General features: G+C 40.5%; 1 protein-coding gene and 1 non-coding gene across 2 annotated transcripts in view; one reads left to right on the top strand and one right to left on the bottom strand.

The window, feature by feature from the left end:
• HELQ (helicase, POLQ like) overlaps positions 1-18,240 on the top strand; it is a 32,148-nt gene extending 13,908 nt beyond the window's left edge. Inside the window, exons 7-13 of the mRNA XM_049790308.1 lie at positions 2,920-3,175; positions 5,465-5,622; positions 8,382-8,480; positions 10,144-10,317; positions 12,364-12,477; positions 14,891-15,025; positions 18,062-18,240. Coding sequence (XP_049646265.1) covers positions 2,920-3,175; positions 5,465-5,622; positions 8,382-8,480; positions 10,144-10,317; positions 12,364-12,477; positions 14,891-15,025; positions 18,062-18,169 — 1,044 coding nt within the window. The 3' untranslated portion in view covers positions 18,170-18,240. The remainder of the gene's footprint in view (positions 1-2,919; positions 3,176-5,464; positions 5,623-8,381; positions 8,481-10,143; positions 10,318-12,363; positions 12,478-14,890; positions 15,026-18,061) is intronic.
• Positions 6,905-7,011, bottom strand: LOC126033045 (U6 spliceosomal RNA). Its single transcript, XR_007504202.1, has one exon. It is a non-coding gene; the product is annotated as a U6 spliceosomal RNA (small nuclear RNA).
• Positions 18,241-21,240: the final 3,000 nt, after the last annotated feature.

Genomic DNA, 21,240 nt, shown 5'->3' with positions numbered 1-21,240 from the left:
AAGCCAGACCAGACTGTGCTGCAGATAGGGAAAACTGGGAGTATGTGATTAAATACCAGCCCAGGGAGCTGTGAGGCTTAGAGAGTACAGGAGTAAAGGCACTTGCTTTGCATTTGACTGATTGATTGATTGATTGATTCTTGACAGTTCATGGTCTTCTGAAAACCAGCAGGAGTAGTTCTCTAGCACCAAAAAGGACTTAGGACAAGGTAATGAATTTATAGAAATACTCTGAGGTAGTTTTGAACAGGTCTCAGATTTATATGATTACTTCCCCAAAACTCTGTCTTCTAATGCCCTGGGTAATTCAATCAGTTTCTCTTTAGACTCAGCCAGTTGGCATATGGGGATAATATTAGCATGCAGGATTACAAGACTGTGTAGAAACAGTTCTAATTAGTAGTTGGTATATATAGTCCATAGTGTACTAGAATAGATATCTGTAATAAGGTTTCCCAAAGAAGAAAGGCAGGCAAGAGATTATAAAGTGTATTAAGTTCTTTATATATTATATAAGTTATCAGACCCAAGAGAAATACTTCTCTTTAAGAGAAGTAATTTAAAATCATTCTGTGAGTTATGGTTTAAATACTGCTGTAATATGATTCAAATGGGATTTCCTTGCTGCTCTATACTCCTTCCAGTATCAACAAGGTAGATAATAGCCTAAAAATTATAAAAAAAAAAAAATTGAAGTCAGGGCCAGAGCGATAGCGCAGCAGTAGGGCATTTGCCTTGTACATGGCTGACCCTGACCCAGGATGGACCTGAGTTTGATCTCCAGCATCCCATATGGTCCACTGAGCCAGGAGCGATTTCTGATCGCATAGCCAGGAGCAACCCCTGAGTATCACTGGGTGTGACCCAAAAACCAAAAAAAACATTGAAGTCATATGGTAACTAATAACAGCAGAATTCCAGTATATATCAATAGTAGAAAACTATAAGGAAAACCAAGTGATACTAGCAGGGGTCCTCAAACTTTTTAAACAGGGGTCCAGTTCACTGTCCCTCAGACCATTGGAGGGTCTGACTATAGTAAAAACAAAACTTATGAACGAGTTCTTATACACACTGCATATATCTTATTTTGCAATGAAGAAACAAAACAGATACAAATACAATATGTGGCCCGCGGGCCATAGTTTGAGGACCACTGGATAGTGGGTAGGGCATTTGCTTTTGTGACTGACCTGGGTTCAATCCCCAGCATCTTTTTTTTTTTTTTTTTTTTTTTGGAGGGGAAGGGGTTTGGGTCACACTAGGCAGCACTCAGGGGTTATTCCTGGCTCTATGCTCAGAAATCGCTCCTGGCAGGCTCGGGGGACCATATGAGATGCCAGGATGTCTTCTGCATGCAAGGCAAATGCCTTATCTCCATGCTATATCTCCGGCCCCAATCCCCAGCATTTTATATGGTTCCCAAACTCTCCAGGAATAATTCCTGAGTGCAGACCCAAGAATAACCCCTGAGCATTGCCAAGTGTGAACATCCCCCAAATAAAAAACTCAGAAAGATAGCTATTTGGAAATTAAGCAGCACACTTTATTTCATGATCAGGGAAAATGACCAAAGAAATTAGAAGCTTTTTTAATTTAATGAAAATGAAGTAAATATATCAAAATAGTATGCTCTGGATAAAGAAGTTCTTATTTGTAAATTTTAATATGTTTAAATGCTTGATAGAGTACAAGTGTCAAAGTCAAGAATTAATTTTCCCCATATGGTCCCCGAGCCTGCCAGGGGTGATTTCTGAGCGTGGAGCGAGGTGTAACCCCTGAGTGCTGCCGGGTGTGATCCAAAAACAAAACAAAGCAAAATAAAGAATTAATTTTCAGGGGCCTGGAGTACAAAAGGTAAAGTATTTGCCTTGCACACAGCCAACCAGGGTTTGATCCCTGGCATCCTATATGGTCCCCAGAAACCTCCAGGAGTGATTTTTTTTTGTTTTTGTTTTGTTTTGTTTTGGGGCCACACCCAGTGATGCTTAGGGGCTACTCCTGGCTATGTGCTCAGAAATTGCTCCTGGATTGGGGGACCATATGGGACAATGGGGGATTGAACCGTGGTCTGTCCTAAGCTAGCAAGGGCAAGGCAGATGCCTTACCGCTTGTGCCACCACTCTGGCCCCTAGGAGTGATTCTTAATCACAGAGCCAGGAATAACTTCTGTGCATTACCAGGTGTGGACCAAAAAAAAAAAAAAAACCCCAAGAATTGCTTCACGTAAAAAATTGACAAATAAATAACCAAAAAAATGTGTATATAGGTAAAAAAATTTTTTTTAAGAATGTCATTGTGAAATTTCAAGTCTTCTATTTTTTTTTTGGGGGGGGGGTTGGGGCCACACCCGGTAACGCTCAGGGGTTACTCCTGGCTATGTGCTCAGAAGTTGCTCCTGGCTTGGGGGACCATATGGGACACCAGGGGATCGAACCGCGGTCCGTCCAAGGCTAGCGCAGGCAAGGTAGGCACCTTACCTTTAGCGCCACTGCCCAGCCCCAAGTCTTCTATTTTCTATAAGTATCTGTCCTAAGATCCCAGTAAGTTCCTGGAATCAGAACTGCATCTTATTTACACTATTTTTTTCTTATACATCATTTACTTTTATTATAAAATTGAATCTATAAGTAACAATAATACTCTTTATCATTATAGAAAATTATAATATACTATGTGAAAATTATAGAAATGTGGTCTCTCTCTGTGTCAAAATCTCATAATATTTAAAGACCATATAGCTGAAAAACTCTAAATTCTAGTGAAATTATAGGTAAGGAGGCCTACTATGTACAACTATTTGAATTTTGTTGTTAAACTTTCAAATAATGAAAATTAGTTTTCTCTTTAGATTAATAATTCATTCATATAATGCCTTAAATAAGGAAAATGCTCCAATGATTTTCTAAATTGTTTCAGATTGCAACAAATCTTGGTGCTATATATCACTTTATGAGCGGTACCTTTTTTGGTGTTCAGCAGAAGATTTTGTTAAAAGAAAAAAGTCTCTGGGAAATAACCATTGAATCACTTAAACTCCTGGTAGAAAAAGGACTTCTACAAAAAGATACTGTTTTAACAGAAAAAGAACTTTTACAAAAGGACACTATTAATAAGTACGAAGAATTCAAATATAATTTTCAAATTACAAAGTTGGGAATAGCTTCTTTCAAGGGTAAGCGTTTACATGAATTTTATTAATCTGAGAAAAAGCCTGGAAAAATAAACAAATTATCTTGCTACTTTAAATCATATTTATAGCTTGTAAGATTTAAAGATATTGATAATTAGGGGCCGGAGAGATAGCACAGCGGCGGCGTTTGCCTTGCAAGCAACCAACCCAGGACCTAAGATGGTTGGTTCGAATCCCGGTGTCCCATATGGTGCCCCGTGCCTGCCAGGAGCTATTTCTGAGCAGATAGCCAGGAGTAACCCCTTAGCACCACCGGGTGTGGCCCCAAAACCAAAAAAAAAAAAAAAGATATTAATAATTAAATTTTATAAGCCATTAGACACTTCAACTTTTTTTTTTCCCCCTTGGGGCTGCTCTTGAGGATCAGTAATTCTAGAGTTTGAACCTGGGCTCCATTGTTCAAAACAGCCGTTTGAGCTAGGTCTCCAGCCCCTGCAACTTATTTTTTTAAGGGGGCACCAAACCTGTTGGTGCTCAGGGGTTATTTCTGATTCTACACTCAGGAATCACTCCTTGAGGGCTCAGGGGACCATATGGGATGCCGGGGATCAAACATGGGTCAGCCGCATGCAAAACAAAGGAGCTGCACACTGGACTATGGCTCCAAACCCACTCCTTCAACTTTTAAAAGCTGAAAGTTTTGAGCCAGAGTTAATAGTACAGTAGGTAAAGCTTTGCATGCTTCTAAATTGAGTTTGATCTTCAGCACCACATATGGTCCCCCAAGCCTACTATCAGTGATCCCTAAGTGAAGAGTCTGAAGTAAGCCCTAAGTGCTGCCAGGTGTGGCCCAAAACCCCAAAAATAAATAAAATAGATCTGCTTTTCTTTTCTTATAGTGCTTTAGTCATAATATGGGATTCCATAATTTATTTAACCATTCCCCTGATGAATACATTTGCAACTATTTCTCTTTTTCTTTTGTCCGTATTTTAATAAATACTGCTATGTAGACAGCTTTATTTCTGTATGTGGATGTGGTATCTAGTTTGTGTGGAAGTATTTCAGAGTTACTTTCTCTGAAAAAGGAGTTTAAGTCAGAAGGTATATATTTTGGAGGGGGTGGAGTGGAGATTGAGCTGGGAGTAACCCTCACACTGCTCAGCGGCTACTCTTAGGGTGGATGAAATTAATCAAGGGTCCTTGGGAAACCATGTAGTCTCTAGAATTGAACCCAGGGCTCCTATCTGTCAAATATGTATGCGAACCTACTACGCTTCCCTGGCTCAGATGTATGTACTTATTCAATGTTGAAAATACTGTCAAAATGAAGTTGGAAACAAATATTATGTATTTCAACTACTAGTCCATGAACAGGTGCAGGTCTGTAAAAATTTATTACAGTTATAATATGAGATGCCTGGTTTATATAGCAGGACTGTTGTTCCTATTGATCTATAATAACTCATTATGAATAATGGGTTTTATTTATGCCTCAGTGATCTATGAAATGTTTCTCCTGTTTTCAGTGCTCCTCAAGTGTAAAAAGGTACACCCCAATTTGCTAAAGTACCTAAAAGATTTTGAAGACTTTTGCTATATTAAGACTTTCTTTGTGGGGCCAGTGGTGGGGCTTTTGCCTTGCATGCAGCCAACCCAGGAAGGACCCAGTTCAATTCCCAGCATCCCATATGGTCCCTCAGCCTGCCAGGGGTGATTTCTAAGTGTAGAGCTAGGAGTGACCTCTGAGCACCGCTGGGTGTGGCACCAAAACCAATCAATAAATAAATAAATAAAGTTTAGAAATTTGGGGGAAAAAATAGACTTTCTGGGGCCAGAACGATAGCACGGTGGTAGGGCGTTTGCCTTGCACGCAGCAGACCTGGGACGGAACTAGGTTTAATCCCTGGCGTCCACCGAGCCTGCCCAGAATGATTTCGGAGCTCAGAGCCAGGATTAACTCCTGAGCACCTCTGGGTGTGGCCCAAAAAACAAAACAAAAAAAAAGGGGGGGGGGGCCGGAGAGATAGCATGGAGGTAAGGCGTTTGCCTTTCATGCAGGTGGTCATCGGTTCGAATCCCGGCGTCCCATATGGTCCCCCGTGCCTGCCAGGAGCAATTTCTGAGCCTAGAGCCAGGAATAACCCCTGAGCACTGCCGGGTATGACCCATAAATCACAAAAAAAAAAAAAAAAAAAAAAGGACTTTCTTTAAAAACAATCTTCTTTTCCCCTTTCAGTAATAATGGAATAATAAATTATTGTCTAAAACAATCTTCTTTTCCCCTTTCAGTAATAATGGAATAATAAATTGTTGTCTTCTTTCTTTTAGGTGCCATCGATTTGGCTTACTGTGACATTCTCTACAAAGATTTAAAGAAAGGTCTTGAAGGACTTGTGCTTCACAGTCTCTTTCATCTAATCTACCTCACAACTCCCTATGATATGGTTTCTCAGTGTAACCCTGACTGGATTATATATTTCAATCAGGTAGAAATATTACTCTGTTTTTGTTTGTTTTTTTGTTTTTGTTTTGGAAGTAATACCGAAAGGTGATAGGAACTACTCAGATCTCCTGGATGCAAAGCATATACCAAACTACCTCTGTGACTGTATCTTTAATTATATTAAAGCAGTGTGCTTCTCAGTTATTTTCTGTCATGCCCCCTAGGAAGAAGAAAACATTCTTTGCGCCCCCCTCATGACTGTAAATAGTATCTTTATTTAAAAAACTTTAACCTGCAAAACAAAAATATATAAAATAATTTGAGCTGATTTTTTAAATCAGAGATGATGTCTGGATTAATGGCTACAATGAGCATGTTTTGCAATGCATAGCTTTTCGAAGCAGGGTTTGAAGCAGGACACAGCAACTCTCAGCTCCGGAGACATAAACACAGGGCTTAGCTTGTTATGACAATGTTTGCCGAGGTCAAACATGCCCCCCTATACGGAGCCTCGTGCCCCCCCTGGGGGGTGCGCCCCGCTATTTGAGAACCACTGTATTAAAGTATTTATAGATTAATAATGTACTTTTTATGATTGAGATAGTTACAAATAAGTTTCACCTTGTTTTTCTAATTATAATCATGAAACTATGATATCAAAGGAAATACTGGGTTTGATTTTAATGGTAGATTTTTTTAAAATTTCAAGTTAAATTAAAGCACCATGATATACAAAGTTATTCATAGCTAAATTTTAGACATACAGTGTTTCAGCACCAATCCCATCATCAGTGTTGTCTTGTTTTGTTTTGTTTTTCGGGCCACACCCATTTGATGCTCAAGGGTTACTCCTGGCTAAGCTCTCAGAAAATTGCTTCTGGCTTGAGGGGACCATATGGGACCCCGGGGGATAGAACCCCACGGTCCTTCCTTGGCTAGTGCTTGCAAGGCAGACACTTTACCTCTAGCGCCACCTCGCCAGCCCCTGTTGTTTTGTTTTTGTTTTTTTTTTTGTTTTTTGTTTTTTTAATTGGAGCCATTGTAATCTACAAAGTCCTTCATAGTTGAATTTTAGATATACAGTAAACCAGGGCCATTCCCACCAGCAATGTCGATTTCCCTCCACCAATGATCCCAGAGTGGCTCCTATACCACCATCCTTTGCCCCCTGACCTGCCAGTAATACAGGCCTATATTAAGTTTAAATAGATTAAGTTTAGGTCTTTTGATTCTTTTGTTGTTGACTTTGGCTTGTCTATTTAGTTTTGTCCTTTATTTCTCCACCTTTTTCCTTTCTTCTTAGTTTTATTTATTTATTTATTTTATAATATATGGAACGCTTCACGAATTTGCATGTCATCCTTGCACAGGGGCCATGCTAATCTTCTCTGTATAGCTCCAGTTTTAGTATGTGTGCTGCCAAAGCAAGCACTCTTCTTAGTTTTATAGAAAAATCAGTGCCAGAGAGATAGCACAGTGGTAGGGCATTTGCCTTGCACATGGCCAACCCAGGGCAGAACTGGGTTCAATTCCTGACATCTCATATGGTCCCTTGAGCCTTCCAGGGGCAATTTCTGAACACAGATCTAGGAGTAACCCCGAAGTGCCTCTAGGTGTGGCAAAAAAACAAAAGGGCAGAAATCTGAGGTAAAACAAAGTAATCATGTCCCAAGGTTCTATTAAAAAAAAAAAAAAAAAGGCATGAGTCCCTATTTAAAAGATAAAAAAGAAAAGTAAATTTAAAAAAATAAGAGAAAACAAAAGGGGGAGAGAGAGACACATAGAGAGAGAGAGAGAGAGAGAGAGAGAGAGAGAGAGAGAGAGAGAGAGAGAGAGAGAGAGAGAGAGAGAGAGCTTGTGTGTTGTGGCAGGTTTTTTGCATAGATGCAGCAAAAATTGGGGAAAATAGAAAGGAAAAACCTTTGGCCTAAAAACAAGGAGACCCTACCCATAAAACATCCTGCCATAAGGCTCCAGGCATACTATGTTGTCTAACCCCAAAGTCTTTCTTTGTGGTCCCAGTAAATGTTCTTCTCAATCATAGTTGTTGCAGTAAGATTTTTATAATTAAAGATTTTGGTTTTTGTGTAGATCCTGTGTCAGAGTCCAGTTGTCTGAGCATTTTCTGGTTTCATCTCACTGTTAGGTGGCAATGCAGGGAACCCTGCCCTGAAAACAAGTTGCTGCTGTTTCCAAGTTGTCCAGATGTCATGTGAACCCACTTTGGAGCAAGTTGGTGCCAGGGTAGCATTAGGACCTTTCCTGGTAGAAGTCTGATTCCTGGAGCTAGTGCCGGTTCTGTAGATGGGATGGATCCAAGGTTTAGGGGTGATTGGCTGTTGTCTGATCATCTGAAGCCTAAACCAAGTCACTATGACAAATGTTCAGGGTGTCAGGCCCCACTTCAATATAATATAAAATGTATGTGTTCCTATCCGTATTAGATAAGACCTTCTTTTCATTATGTAAGATTTTCCCAATTTTAATGTGCCTATTCAAAAAGGAACAGTGTTACATGATACTACTAGTGCATATGGAGGTAAAAAATAACAAGCTAAACAATCCCTATAACCTGGTTCTAATATGAACTCAGAACCCAAGAGAAAATTATCTACTAGAATTTACTATTAAACAGATCCAAAATAGGAATGGGGAAAACTACCTCTACATAAGGAAATAGACAAGAATTATACCTATTAAGGAAATACATCTAACAAAATATACAAAAGGAAAACATCTGTGTTTAGTGGTATATTTTTAAGTTTCAATTTTATTTTCCTTAACATTTCCTTTTCTTTATAGTTTAACCAACTCAATCCAGCAGAGCAAAAGGTAGCCACTATCATCGGAGTCTCTGAAAGCTTTATTGGGAAGAAAGCATCAGGCCAAGTTATCAGGAAGGTACCAGAGACCTTTTCCTTCATAAATAATTTAATAATTTAATAAGATCAAAGCTGTTGCACCATCTCCTTTGTTACTCTGATATTTTTCTCTTTTTCTGGGCCATACCTAGTAATTGTCCAGGTGAGTAAGCCCTGAATACCACCAGATGTGACACAAAATCAAAAACAACAAAAACCCCAACTATCTTGCTTCACCAAAATAAGTAAATGAAAGTAGAAGTAATTTTTTGGCAAGCATATCTTCGAATTCCATAAGTCACCCCTCTTAGAATATAGTTTTTTTAGTGTTATTTAGTAATCCAGTCTTTAAATGAATGTGATGCCATGGTGTGATGCTGCCTACTTAGAAGGTCACTCTTGGCAATACAGTGCTTAGAAATACAGGTATAACTGTTTCATATGGTGTTCAGGGTCTTTGGTGTGGTTTTACTCTGATGTCGTGGTGGTTGGGGTCATGAGGGCTATACCTGCTAGTGCTTAGGCAGCTACTCAGTGGCAGGAATTAAACTAAGGGCCTTCATCCTGTAATACTAACATGGGCTTTCACCCCAATCCCTTTATATATTTCTAATTTACCTGAATGTTACTGTTTTCATTTTCAAAAAATAGAAAATGTTACGTATTTCCATTTGAACTGGCATAACACAAATATCCATTATTGCCACATTATGAAATGATATCTATGTAGTTTTTTTAGCTTTTGTGTAATCACAATTTTTTTTGGTTTTTGGGCCACACCCAGCAGTGCTCAGGGGTTACTCCTGGCTGTCTGCTCAGAAATAGCTCCTGGCAGGCACGGGGAACCATATGGGACACCGGGATTCAAACCAACCACCTTTGGTCCTGGATCGGCTGCTTGCAAGGCAAACACCGCTGTGCTATCTCTCCGGGCCCAGAGGCTTTCCTTTCAAGAGCTTTTCTTTCCCTGGGTGCACACTCTATATTTATTTAGACATGATTTACTTTACATTTTAGAACAGATTTATTAAGATGCAGTTGTTTAAAGAAATGTGTTTATAATCCCAGTTTCACTTATACAATCTGTTAAACCACAATAATGCCAAGTAATCCACAGCTTCTCTGTCTCTATAGTTTTCTGATTCTGCCATGATAGATTAGTAATTGGGTTAGTAAATTGTATGGTGTAAAACAAAAGAATGGCAGAGCTCCTCCTGGAGGCTCTGCAGAAGAGAACTTTCTTCTTCTTGCTTGGCTTCAGCTGATTCCAGGTCAGACTTCCTGTTCCCTACTTGTAGATTCAACCCTCTACCTCAGCCTTCATCTTCATGTACTCTCTTCATGTTCTTTCTGTTCTTGTAAGAACCCCAGTTATTGAATAAAAAGCCTTTAAGAGCCACTGTTTTTCTAGGTATCTGGAATGGTTTCATTGCAAGATCCTTAGCTAAATTCATGCATGAAAGTTCTGTTTCCAAATAAGATGTTCATGGGTACCAGGAGTAAAGACTTGAACATAACCTTTTGGGTGCAGGATATAATTCAGCCCGCTCTTCTCCCTATAGAAAGATACTTAATACAAATTGAAAGCGGTTATTACTTTGGAACCATTATACTGTTATTTACTATACCATTTGTCCAGTTTGAAAATAATGTACATATTTTGCAGGTCCAGTATTAAATATATCTGGTTGTGTCTTAATTAGAAGGTGGACAAGGATATTGTCAACAGACTGTACCTGTCTATTGTCCTGTATACTTTGTTGAAAGAGACCAATATTTGGACGGTTGCTGAAAAGTTTAATATGCCTCGAGGATATATACAAAACCTTCTTACTGGAGCAGCTACCTTCTCATCCTGTGTGTTACATTTTTGTGAGGTAATTCCAATAACTAAGATGACATATGCTTCATGCATCCTATTTTAACTTTTACTAAATTTTTAAACCAATTAGTATTTTCTCCTTTCTCACTTACTCTGCCACTACAGAACACTAAACATCTATTTTAGGAATATTTATTTTTTACTTACATTATTGATACAAAATGAGAGTCAATTAAAATCTATAATGAGCAAGTAGAAAGCACATAAAATGTAGAAAGTAGGAAAGCATATGTAGAAAAAGTGTGCCCTACTCTTAGAACTTTGCAGGTACTTAAAAATCAATTTTCTTAGAAGGACACACAGCAGCTTGAGGCTACTCACCACCCCACCCGACGCTCACCAGCCACCATGCTTACAGGTTGCTCATGGTAGAACACACAAGAGTGAAGTAGATATCTTATACTTTGTCTTTTTAAATTATTTTTTTCTCTCTTTGTTTTGTTTTGTTTTGGTGGGGCGGTCACACCTGGCAGCACTCGGGTTACTTCTGGCTCTACACTCAGAAATGCCCCTAGCAGGTTCAGGGGACCATATGGGATGCCGGATTCAAACCACCATCCTTCTACATGCAAGGCAAATGTTCTACCTCCATGCTATCTCTCCAGCCTCTCTCTCTCTCTCTTTATTTATTTATTTTTTTATTTTTTGGTTTCTGGGCCACATCCGGTGACACTCAGGGATTATTCCTGGCTCTGTGCTCAGAAATTGCTCCTGGCTTGGGGGACCATATGGGATGCCAGAGGATCAAACCACAGTCTGTCCTAGGCTAGCACATGCAAGGCAGACACCTTACCACTTGCACCACTTCTCCGGCCCCTTTTCTCTCTCTTTTTTTTTTTCTTTTTTTGTTGTTGTTGTGTTTTGTTTGGGGAATACACCTAGCAATGCTTAGGGGTTACTCCTAGCTTTGCACTCAGAAATTACTCCAGGCTGTACTCAGGGATCTATATGCCAGAGATCAGATCAAGGTTGGCTATGTGCAATGCAAGAACCCTACCGAGAGTACCACACTAGCTCAAAGTGTTATTTTTTTCCTGTGGTATTTTTTGTTTTGTTTTGTTTTGGGGCCACACCCGACGGCACTCAGGGGTTACGCCTGGCTATCTGCTCAGAAATAGCTCCTGGCAGGCATGGGGGACCACATGGGACACCGGAATTTGAACTAACCACCTTAGGTCCTGGATTGGCTTAGGTCCTGGGTCGGCTGCTTGCAAGGCAAATGCCGCTGTGCTATCTCTCCGGCCCCTTTCCTGTGGTATTAGAAATTGAACCCACAGGGGCAAAGCATTCCTCTTTATCAGTTATTAACTCATAACTTTCAGTACTTTTTGTTTGGTTGTTTTTTGTTTTTGTTTTTTGGAATGAAGGCTCACCCAGATGTGCTCAGGGCTTACTTCTAGCTCTGCACTCACAGATCACTTCCTGTGGTAATAGGGACTATGTACCTGGGTCCATCACATGCACGGCCTTACAGAACTCTCTCTCTGTCCCACCAGTAGCTTTTTAATTACTTTAATTACTACACTGAACAGCATCTTTAATATTTAGTTTTAGGTTAAATTTCCACCAGACATAGAAATTGCTTACTTTGAAAAAGAATGCATTAATTTCCTGATTTTCTGAGAAAATTAAAAATATATTATTGACTTATTTTTTTATTTCTAATCCTTTTTTTTTTTTTTTTTTTTTTTTTTTTGGTTTTTGGGTTACACCCGACAGCACTCAGGGGTGTACACTCAGAAATCGCTCCTGGCAGGCTCAGGGGACCATATGGGATGCCGGGATTCGAACCACCAACCTTCTGCATGAAAGGCAAATGCCTTACCTCCATGCTATCTCTCCAGCACTTCTCGATTTCTAATCTTGTTTCTTTTTTTTACCTCATTCCAAACTAGTTCATTAAATTCTTTAGTTTCTGCCTTATTTTAGCCTAATAATTTGGCCTAGCATCATTATTTATTTCACAAATATTCCTACCATGCAAACAAGACTAAAATAATTTACCTTCTCTAAATCCTGTGTATTTACTTTTTCTCTGCAGGAACTTGAGGAGTTTTGGGCTTACAGAGCCCTTTTGGCTGAACTTACCAAAAAGTTGACTTACTGTGTAAAGGCTGAGCTAATTCCTCTCATGGAAGTAACTGGAGTTTTAGAGGTTAGTTGCTTCCCAGTTTCCCAATTGCAGGGACTTCAGTTAACAGAACACCAATTTTTTGTTACTCTTTTTTTTGGGGGGTGGGGCTTTTGGGTCACACCCGGCAGCACTCAGGATTTACTCCTGGCTCTATGCTCAGAAATCGTCCCTGGCAGGTACGGGGGACCATATGGGATGCCAGGATTCGAACCACCATCCTTCAGCATTGAAAGGCAAATGCCTTACCTCCTTGCTATCTCTCCGGCCCTTTTTTTGTTACTCTTTTTTTTTTTGTTTGTTTTGTTACTTTATTACAGAATAAGTGACAACAGCTTTATTGTTCTTTATGTCATAAATACTTATCTTTTTATTTAATTTACTTTAAGAACATATAGCACATAGTTGACAGATTTGATCATAATACAGTTGTTTCTAGGTAAGTGAGAGAGAAATTATTAGAAACAAAAAGAACAAAGAGGAAAAAAAGAGTGCAGCAACAAGCAAATTTGTGAAAATTATTATATCTTCAATGAATTGTTAAGTCATTGTTAGAAGGTTCAACAAATTCCTGTTGCTAATTGACCATTCTGTTACTTCATTTGTTTCTGAACATTAAGTTGTCTCAGATACATATTGGCATCTAAATTGTTATATTTCTACAGGGATGACAGTATTAAGCAAAAATGGTGTGGTCTAGGAGAACAAAAATGGTGTGGTCTAGGAGAACCAAACACTATTGATGATACTGTGGCTTTTCTGGGGCATGTTTTCAGCTGCAAGGCCTTGCATAATTATGTGCAAGGAGTTGAGGTGGGAGGGTGCCCAAACTCATTCCGAAACAAGTCTTGATGATATTCAGCCTACCTGAAGTTTTGGTCAGATTGGTGTCTCTGCAGAGAGCTGTAGATGAGTGTTAAAGCTAGGCCATTGACAAAGTGGCCTTTGTGGGTAATGAGTGCAGGAGGCATGCCTTCAGCTGGTCAGAGACTTGGCCTATCCTCTCCTCTCAAGATTGCCAGCTTTCAGCTGCTTAGCCAGTGTATCCATGATTTTTCACAGCGTAGTGTATATATCTCTCAAGACCATAGTTGAATCAATGGAGCTGATAAGTACAGATATAGCAACTGCATTCCCGCTTTCCCTTTTAAACAAATTGCTGTTGGAGCCTTCCCTTGTCTACTATAGATTGGAAGAATCTGATGAAAAATGCATCTTTTGGGCCCGGAGAGATAGCACAGTGGCGTTTGCCTTGCAAGTAGCCGATCCAGGACCAAAGATGGTTGGTTCGAATCCCGGTGTCCCATATGGTCCCCCGTGCCTTCCAGGAGCTATTTCAGAGCAGACAGCCAGGAGTAACCCCTGAGCAACGCCGGGTGTGGCCCAAAAACCAAATAAAAAAAATGCATCTTTTAACTAAAAGTAAAAATGATTCTCAAGTACATGTGCAACTTCTTGTCCTAAGCATCTCTTTCTTCCCCCACTTTATTAAATAAGAAACATAGAAGAAAAAAAAAAAGAAATGAAACAGGGCCAGAGTGGTACTATAGCAGGTAAAACAGTTGACCTGGATTTGATCCTCACTACTCCACATGGTCCCCTAAGCACTGCCAGGAACTCAGAACCAGGAGTAAGCCTGAGCACCAAGAGGTGTGTCCCTCTTGTGTGTCCACCAAGAGGTATGCCCCCCCCAAAAAAAATCAGTTTAGATTCAGGGCTTAAAATAGTAGCAATTTAATAAATGCAAGGATTATTTTCATTTTTTGAGTGAAGAAAATTGTCCTGATAGTTTATCAGCCATTTTTAACCCATTCTTGTTGCCCTAGCCAATGTACTTTATCAGTTTCTCACTACTGGCTACACACAGTATTTGGGTTAGAATGCCCTTGACAGTTCTGTGCTCTTGCAGTCAGTCAGATAGGAACCACCAAGCGCATCTTTTAAAATACCTCAAGATTCATATTTCCATTTTTTTAAATTAGTTTTGAGCCACACCCCGCATGCAGTGCTCTTGGCTCTGCACTCAGGAATTATTCCTTTCAGTGCCTAGCTGGATCATAAAGAGTTCAAACTCGGGCCCGGAGAGATAGCACAGCGGCATTTGCCTTGCAAGCAGCCGATCCAAGACCAAAGGTGGTTGGTTCGAATCCTGATGTCCCATATGGTCCCCCGTGCCTGCCAGGAGCTATTTCAGAGCAGACAGCCAGGAGTTACCCCTGAGCAACACCGGGTGTGGCCCAAAAACCAAAAACAAAAAAAAAAAAAAGAGTTCAAACCCAGGTCAACCACAAGCAAGACAGCATCTTACCCGCTGTACTATCTTTTCAGCCCCAAATTTACATTTCCTTTATTATCTTAATTATTTCTTTTACATACATGTGAAATATTTCCATATGATGTTTATTCTGATCCTACTGATTTCTGTCATTCTTTTTAGGGTCGAGCAAGGCAGTTATACAGTGCTGGTTATAAAAGTCTAGTGCACTTAGCTAATGCAAATCCTGAAGATCTAATAAGGACAATTGATCATTTGTCAAGACGCCAGGCCAAGCAAATTGTTTCATCAGCAAAGGTAAGCAAACAAAATGGTGTTTAACCTTCACAGTATTTTGTGGTATCTTGTACTTTAGACTTTAATTTTGTACTATATAATGGGCTCCTATTTTTTATTTTTGTTTGTTTGTTTAAGGGCCACGTCCAGCTGTGATCAGGGCTTGTTCCTGTTTCTTAATTTAAGGATCATTCCTGGTAGTGCTCAGTGAACCATTTGTGGTGCTGGGATTGAACCCAAGTCAACCATGTGCAAGGCCAAGTTTCTTGCAAATAATCTGAACAATCTCTCCAGCTTCAATTTTCTTTTTTCTTTTTTTTTTGGTTTTTGGGCCACACCTGGTGGCGCTTAGGGGTTACTCCTGGCTCTGAGCTCAGGAATTCTTTGCAGGCTTGAGGAACCATATGGGAATTGAACCCAGATCCATCCTGGGTCAGCTGCATTCAAAGCAAATGCCCTACCACTGTGCCATCACTCTGGCCCCCTCAATTTTCTTTATTTTTAAATTAAAATAATTGATGGTGGGGCTGGAGAGATAGCATGGAGGTAAGGCGTTTGCCTTTCATACAGGAGGTCATCGGTTCGAATCCCAGCGTCCCATATGGTCCCCCGTGCTTGCCAGGAGCAATTTCTGAGCATGGAACCAGGAGTAACCCTGAGCACTGCCGGGTGTGACCCAAAAACCACAAAAAAAATAAATAAATAAATAAATAATAATTGATGGTGGTCTATCTTCATCTTAGTTTCTATTCTCTTTATTTCCTTGCTTTTCTTTTTAATAACACTATTTTTTTCCCAATTCTATTCTTCCTTCAGCACCTCTTAGTTTTTATTTCTGACATGAGTTTGGCTACTTCTTCATTAAGTAGCTTTGCATGGTTGAGGACAATTTGTTCTCTCTGCCTTTCTTGTCATCTAGAATGGTGTATAAGAATCCTGGCTCAAGAGTATCTGCTCTGCCCATGTACACAGTTTAGTTCTTTCATGGATGGCCTGGTGTGGGAGAAGAATGCAAGAAGAGTTTCTTGATTTTCTTTTGGTCTCCAATATCATAATTTTCCCCCACTTCTTTCTTTTTACTCCTCCACTTCTGAGTTTCCAAAGGGCCCCAGGCCTTTACTACTCACTTCCTCTTTCCAAATCTGCCTTCTAGAATTCCACACCTTTATGTTCCTTCCTGTACATGGTGCTTTGAACTGCCAGGATTGTTTGCTCAGTGTTTTTACTCCTGGAGTAGGGCAGACTTTTTTTTTTCTAGAGAGGGGAGTTTGGTTTTGGGGCCTCTCTTGGCAGTTATTAGGGTTTACTTCTGGCTCTGTGCTCAAGAATCACTCCTGGTGGGCTTGGGGAACCATATGGGATGCCAGCGATCAAACTCAGGCTGGCAGTATATAAGACAGACACCCCAACTGTTGTGCTATCATTCAGGCCCCATTAGACTCTCTTTTCTTTCCCTCTTTCTTTTTCTCAACCCTACCTTATCAGCCCTATTTGGAACGGGAGCCCAAGAAATAAATGGCTCTGCTGTCAATCTAGTGGGTTCTTTTTAAGGCTACAATTTCTACTCTAATAATTTGATAGAAGTTTTCAAGGTTTACTTATTGATGTACAGAATTTTGCTTTGAGGTGCTGTGATTTATAATTATAATACTGTCAAAGATGATTTTATGCATACAGCAAGCCAACACCACGCTCCAACCAGAGTGTTTACTTCTCTTCACCATTAGCCTAGGGCTCCTTGATCCCCAGCCCCCTTTTTTGTACCCATCCCCCCACTTTCGGTAAGCTCAGCTCTATAAATCAGTCAGTGTTATGTTGCCTTGGGTTCTTATTATTCCTTTACGATGTCTCTTTCTTGTGTTTGGTTTGATTTGGTTTAGATTTGGAGAAACACTTGTGCTGCTCAGAAATTACTACTGGCAATAGTGGTATGGGGGGACAGATGGGACTCCAGAATCAGCTACATGCAATGCATCCTGCTGTATTAACTCTCAAGATCCTGCTATGTTTTTTGTATCCCACCATGGCTAGTATTTAGAGGACATGTTAGATTATTTTCACATGATCACCCAGTGAAAGAAATCCTTCCCTGATTACAACTGAACCTCATATATAATGCATTTCAATACTATACCTTTTATCAAATTGATTTCGTGTGACTTTTTACTTTGTTTCATACAAGATTTTTCTGTATGTGATTTTCCTAACTTTTTTTTTTGGGGGGGGGGGGCGTGGGATGGTGGGATGGGCATGGGCTAAACCTGCCAGTGCTCAGGATTTACTCCTGGCTCTGAACTCAAGAATCACTTCTGCTGGGGCTCAGTACCATATTGGTGGCAGGAATCAAACCCAGAGAGCCACATGCAAGGCAAGCATGTTACCTGTTCTACTCTTCTAACTTTATTACAAAAAATTTGTAATGGAACTAGTATAAATAGGTCACTTCAATATAGGCAAAAAACCAGCTACAACTAATTCTGATTTTTTTTCCCCGTATGGTAGAAAAAGGGGGGAAATCATTACTCATCAAATATTCATTTCTTTCTCCTATGTGCCGTGTTTATAAATATGTTCTTTGTGCATTATTTCTTTTGAAATTGACCATATTAATTTTAAGTGATTCAATAAAAAATTTTTGAGATACTGATAGGTTTTTAAAAGCACACTGCAATTTGAGGAATAATAAAATGCATATATAAAAGAATACATTTTCAAGATAATTAAATTTTTGAAAAATTGTTTTGATTTTATGGGTCAGAAGTTAATTTTTAAGTGACTGAGTCATCAATAAAACTAATCTTTGAGAGTATTAAAGGTCTTTTACTTTTGGTTTGCCAGAGGCCATAATTAGTTAAAATGGCTCCAACAGAATGTCTCAGCTTCATATACTATACTCTAATATCTTGTTCTCAAGTGACCATTTTTCAAAATGTTTATTAGCTTTTAAGCCAAGATGTCTGATGTCTAAGGACTTAGGTATCTAGTGGACAGTGGCAAAAATGTTAGTTTCTTTCTAGCATTGTATATTTTGTTCTTGTCTTTTTTTTATTATTCTAGATGTTGTTACATGAAAAAGCAGAGGCTTTGCAAGAAGAGGTAGAAGAATTATTGAAATTGCCTTCTGATTTACCTGACATGCTGAGCTCTTCCATTGGAAAGGCATGAAACTATCTGATGAACATTCCCAAATATGAATTTATCTCACAAATGTTTTCTTAAAGACTCCCTATTTTTTTTGTGTGTGTGTGTGGTTTTTGGGTCACACCCGGCAGTGCTCAGGGGTTATTTCTGGCTCCACGCTTAGAAATTGCTCCTGGTAGGCACGGGGGACCATATGGGACGCCGGGATTCGAACCGATGACCTCCTGCATGAAAGGCAAACGCCTTACCTCCATGCTATCTCTCCGGCCCCAAGACTCCCTATTTTTTAAAATGAAAAAATACATTTAATTTTAAGAACTGTGTATGGTTTTCTTTTTTTGTTTGTTTGTTTTTTTTCTTTGGTTTTTGGGTCACACCCGGCAGCACTCAGGGGTTACTCCTAGCTCTACGCTCAGAAATAGCTCATGGCTGGCTTAGGGGGCCTTATGGGATACCAGGATTCGAACCACCATCCTTCTGCATGCAAGGCAAATGCCTTACTGCTGTGCTATCTCTCTGGCCCCAACTGTGTATGTTTTAAATTACATCTCACTTATAATTTAAATAACTTTCCAACTAATAATCTGTCTTCAATACTTACACATTATTTCTCTCCCCAAAGATCTCTAATGTCCACCACAGGGTCCAGAGCAATACTACAATAGATAGGGCACCTACCTTGCCTGCAGCCAACCCAGGTTTAATCCCCAGCATCCCATATGGTCCCCTGAGCACAGTGCTAGAAGACCTGAGTACCTCCAGTTGTGACCTCCCTCAACAAAATTTTTTTTTTTTTTTTTTTTTTTTGGTTTTTGGGCCACACCCGTTTGATGCTCAGGGGTTACTCCTGGCTATGTGCTCAGAAATCGCCCCTGGCTTGGGGGGACCATATGGGACGCCGGGGGATCGAACCGCGGTCCTTCCTTGGCTAGCGCTTGCAAGGCAGACACCTTACCTCCAGCGCCACCTACCCGGCCCCTCAACAAAATTTTTTAAAAGAAGCTCTGCAGTAAGATTGCCAGCTAGGGGCCAGAGAGATAGCATGGAGGCAAAAACCATAAACCAAAAAAAAAAAAAAAACAAGATTGCCAGCTTAGAGGGGCCCCAGGCGGGACATCTTCGTCAAACTGCAGGAAGAGTGGGAGCAGAGGTAAAACTACATGCTCCATGTCTTATCCCTGGACCAAGGGACCATGGAAGTGGACCCTGACACTAAGGAGATGCCAAAGCCCTTGGACTTAGGTAGTTTGTTCCAACCTGTAGGTCACCCAACCTACAGCTGGGATGGATTTCAATACACTGTAGAGCCATGCGAATCTGCTTTGCTGTAATATTTGCAATAAACTTCATAAAGCACACACACAATACAAAACACACATTGGATCTGTTTCATGCCCAGCAGAGATTGAGATGTAACCACTTATACACATTCTAGTTTTTCAGGAACTTACACATAGTTGAGGAAGAGAGAGTCAAATCTGCAAAGCTGAGGAACATACAAAGAACATAGGTGGTATGTACATAGAGTAGCAAAGAAACATAATCTGGGTGTATTTTTTATTCATTTTTCTTCTTTTCATTTTGGGGCCCCACCCCACTGAGTTCAGGACCTAGTTCTGGCTCTGCACTCAGGGATCTCTTCTGGTTTAGGGGACTCTACGGGATGCTGGGGATTGAACCTGGCTCAGCTTAGAGGAAGAGTACATTTTCAGCAGTGGGAGAAAAAGGACTAAGTTACAAAAAGATTTGACACTTCTCTGACAGCAGAAAAGAGGCTAAGGTAAGTTCTTTGTTGGGCAAACATCCTCCTAAGAGGCTGACCAAGATCAAAACTACTGCACATCCCCTCAATAGGGAACTACTTCACACAAGGCCACAAAGAAGGCCAGGCACCTTCATGAACAACTGAACTAGCTCATGCTCTCCTAAGTACCCAATTGTCTCTCTCTTTTTTTTTTTTTTATGGTTTTTGGGCCATACCCGGTGTTGCTTGGGTTACTCCTGGCTATGCACTCAGAAATCGCTCCTGGCTTGGGGGACCATATGGGCTGCCAGGGGATCAAACCGCATTCCATCCTAGGTTAGCGCCTGCAAGGCAGACACCCTACCACTTGCACCAACACTCGCCCCCCACCCCCAGTTGTCTTGACTGATTGGGATATGTACTACATATGGTAGTGCGTAGGTACTATTCCTGCCTCAAGGTTTGCATTCCTTTAGTGGTGGTCCTTACGCACGTGCTTGCTGTGTGGTCAGTCTTGCAGAGGTACACAAGATAAGATCATGGTTCACCCTTTCTTGTGGTACTTGAACATACCTGACTGGGGAAGCTGGAACGTGCTTATGGGGACAGTGATGGTGGCCAGTAGTGCTACTAGATTGTGCTTGGCACATATGGGAACCAGTGAATTTGTATTCATGACCATATATTTGTGAGGCAGACACTTTGAAGCTTCTGTGATAACCCCTTTAGCCCCATTTTATTACTTTTGTGCGTGTGTGTTTTGTGTTTTTTGGTCACACCCAGCAGTACTCGGGTTATTCCTGGCTCCATGCTCAGAAATTGCTCCTGGCAGGCACGGGGGACCATATGGGACGCCGGGATTTGAACTGATGATCTTCTGCATGAAAGGCAAACGCCTTACCTCCATGCTATCTCTCCGGCCCCCCCCCATTTTACTACTTTAATAAATGTTTTCCTTTTTGGTGTTGTGAGGGGACAGGAAGAGTTGAACCACACCTGGAAGTGCTCAGGACTTAATCCTAGCTCTATGCTTAGGGATCCCTCCTGGTGGTGCTCAGGGAGCCATATGTAATATCCAAGAAAGAACTGGAGTCTGCCACATGAAAGGAAAGTGTCTTAATCCTTTTGCTATCTCTCCAGCCCTGTTTAGATTGGGGTGGGGAAGTGGCACGACTTATATGTGGCAGGCTAAGGTTTGAATCTCAGCCCATGCTTCTCCACTCCTGTGTGGCTGAAAAGCAGAAAACATTTCCTGACTGTTGAGGTAGTTCGGGTCTAGGTATTTGCCTTGCATGTGGTGGACCCCACTTTGATCCTTGGCACTGCAGAAGGTCTCAACCCTGATCATTGC

Source organism: Suncus etruscus, chromosome 16 (genome assembly GCF_024139225.1).
Source record: "Suncus etruscus isolate mSunEtr1 chromosome 16, mSunEtr1.pri.cur, whole genome shotgun sequence".
Lineage (NCBI taxonomy): Eukaryota > Metazoa > Chordata > Mammalia > Eulipotyphla > Soricidae > Suncus > Suncus etruscus.
This window is presented reverse-complemented; position numbering and strand designations above follow the sequence as displayed.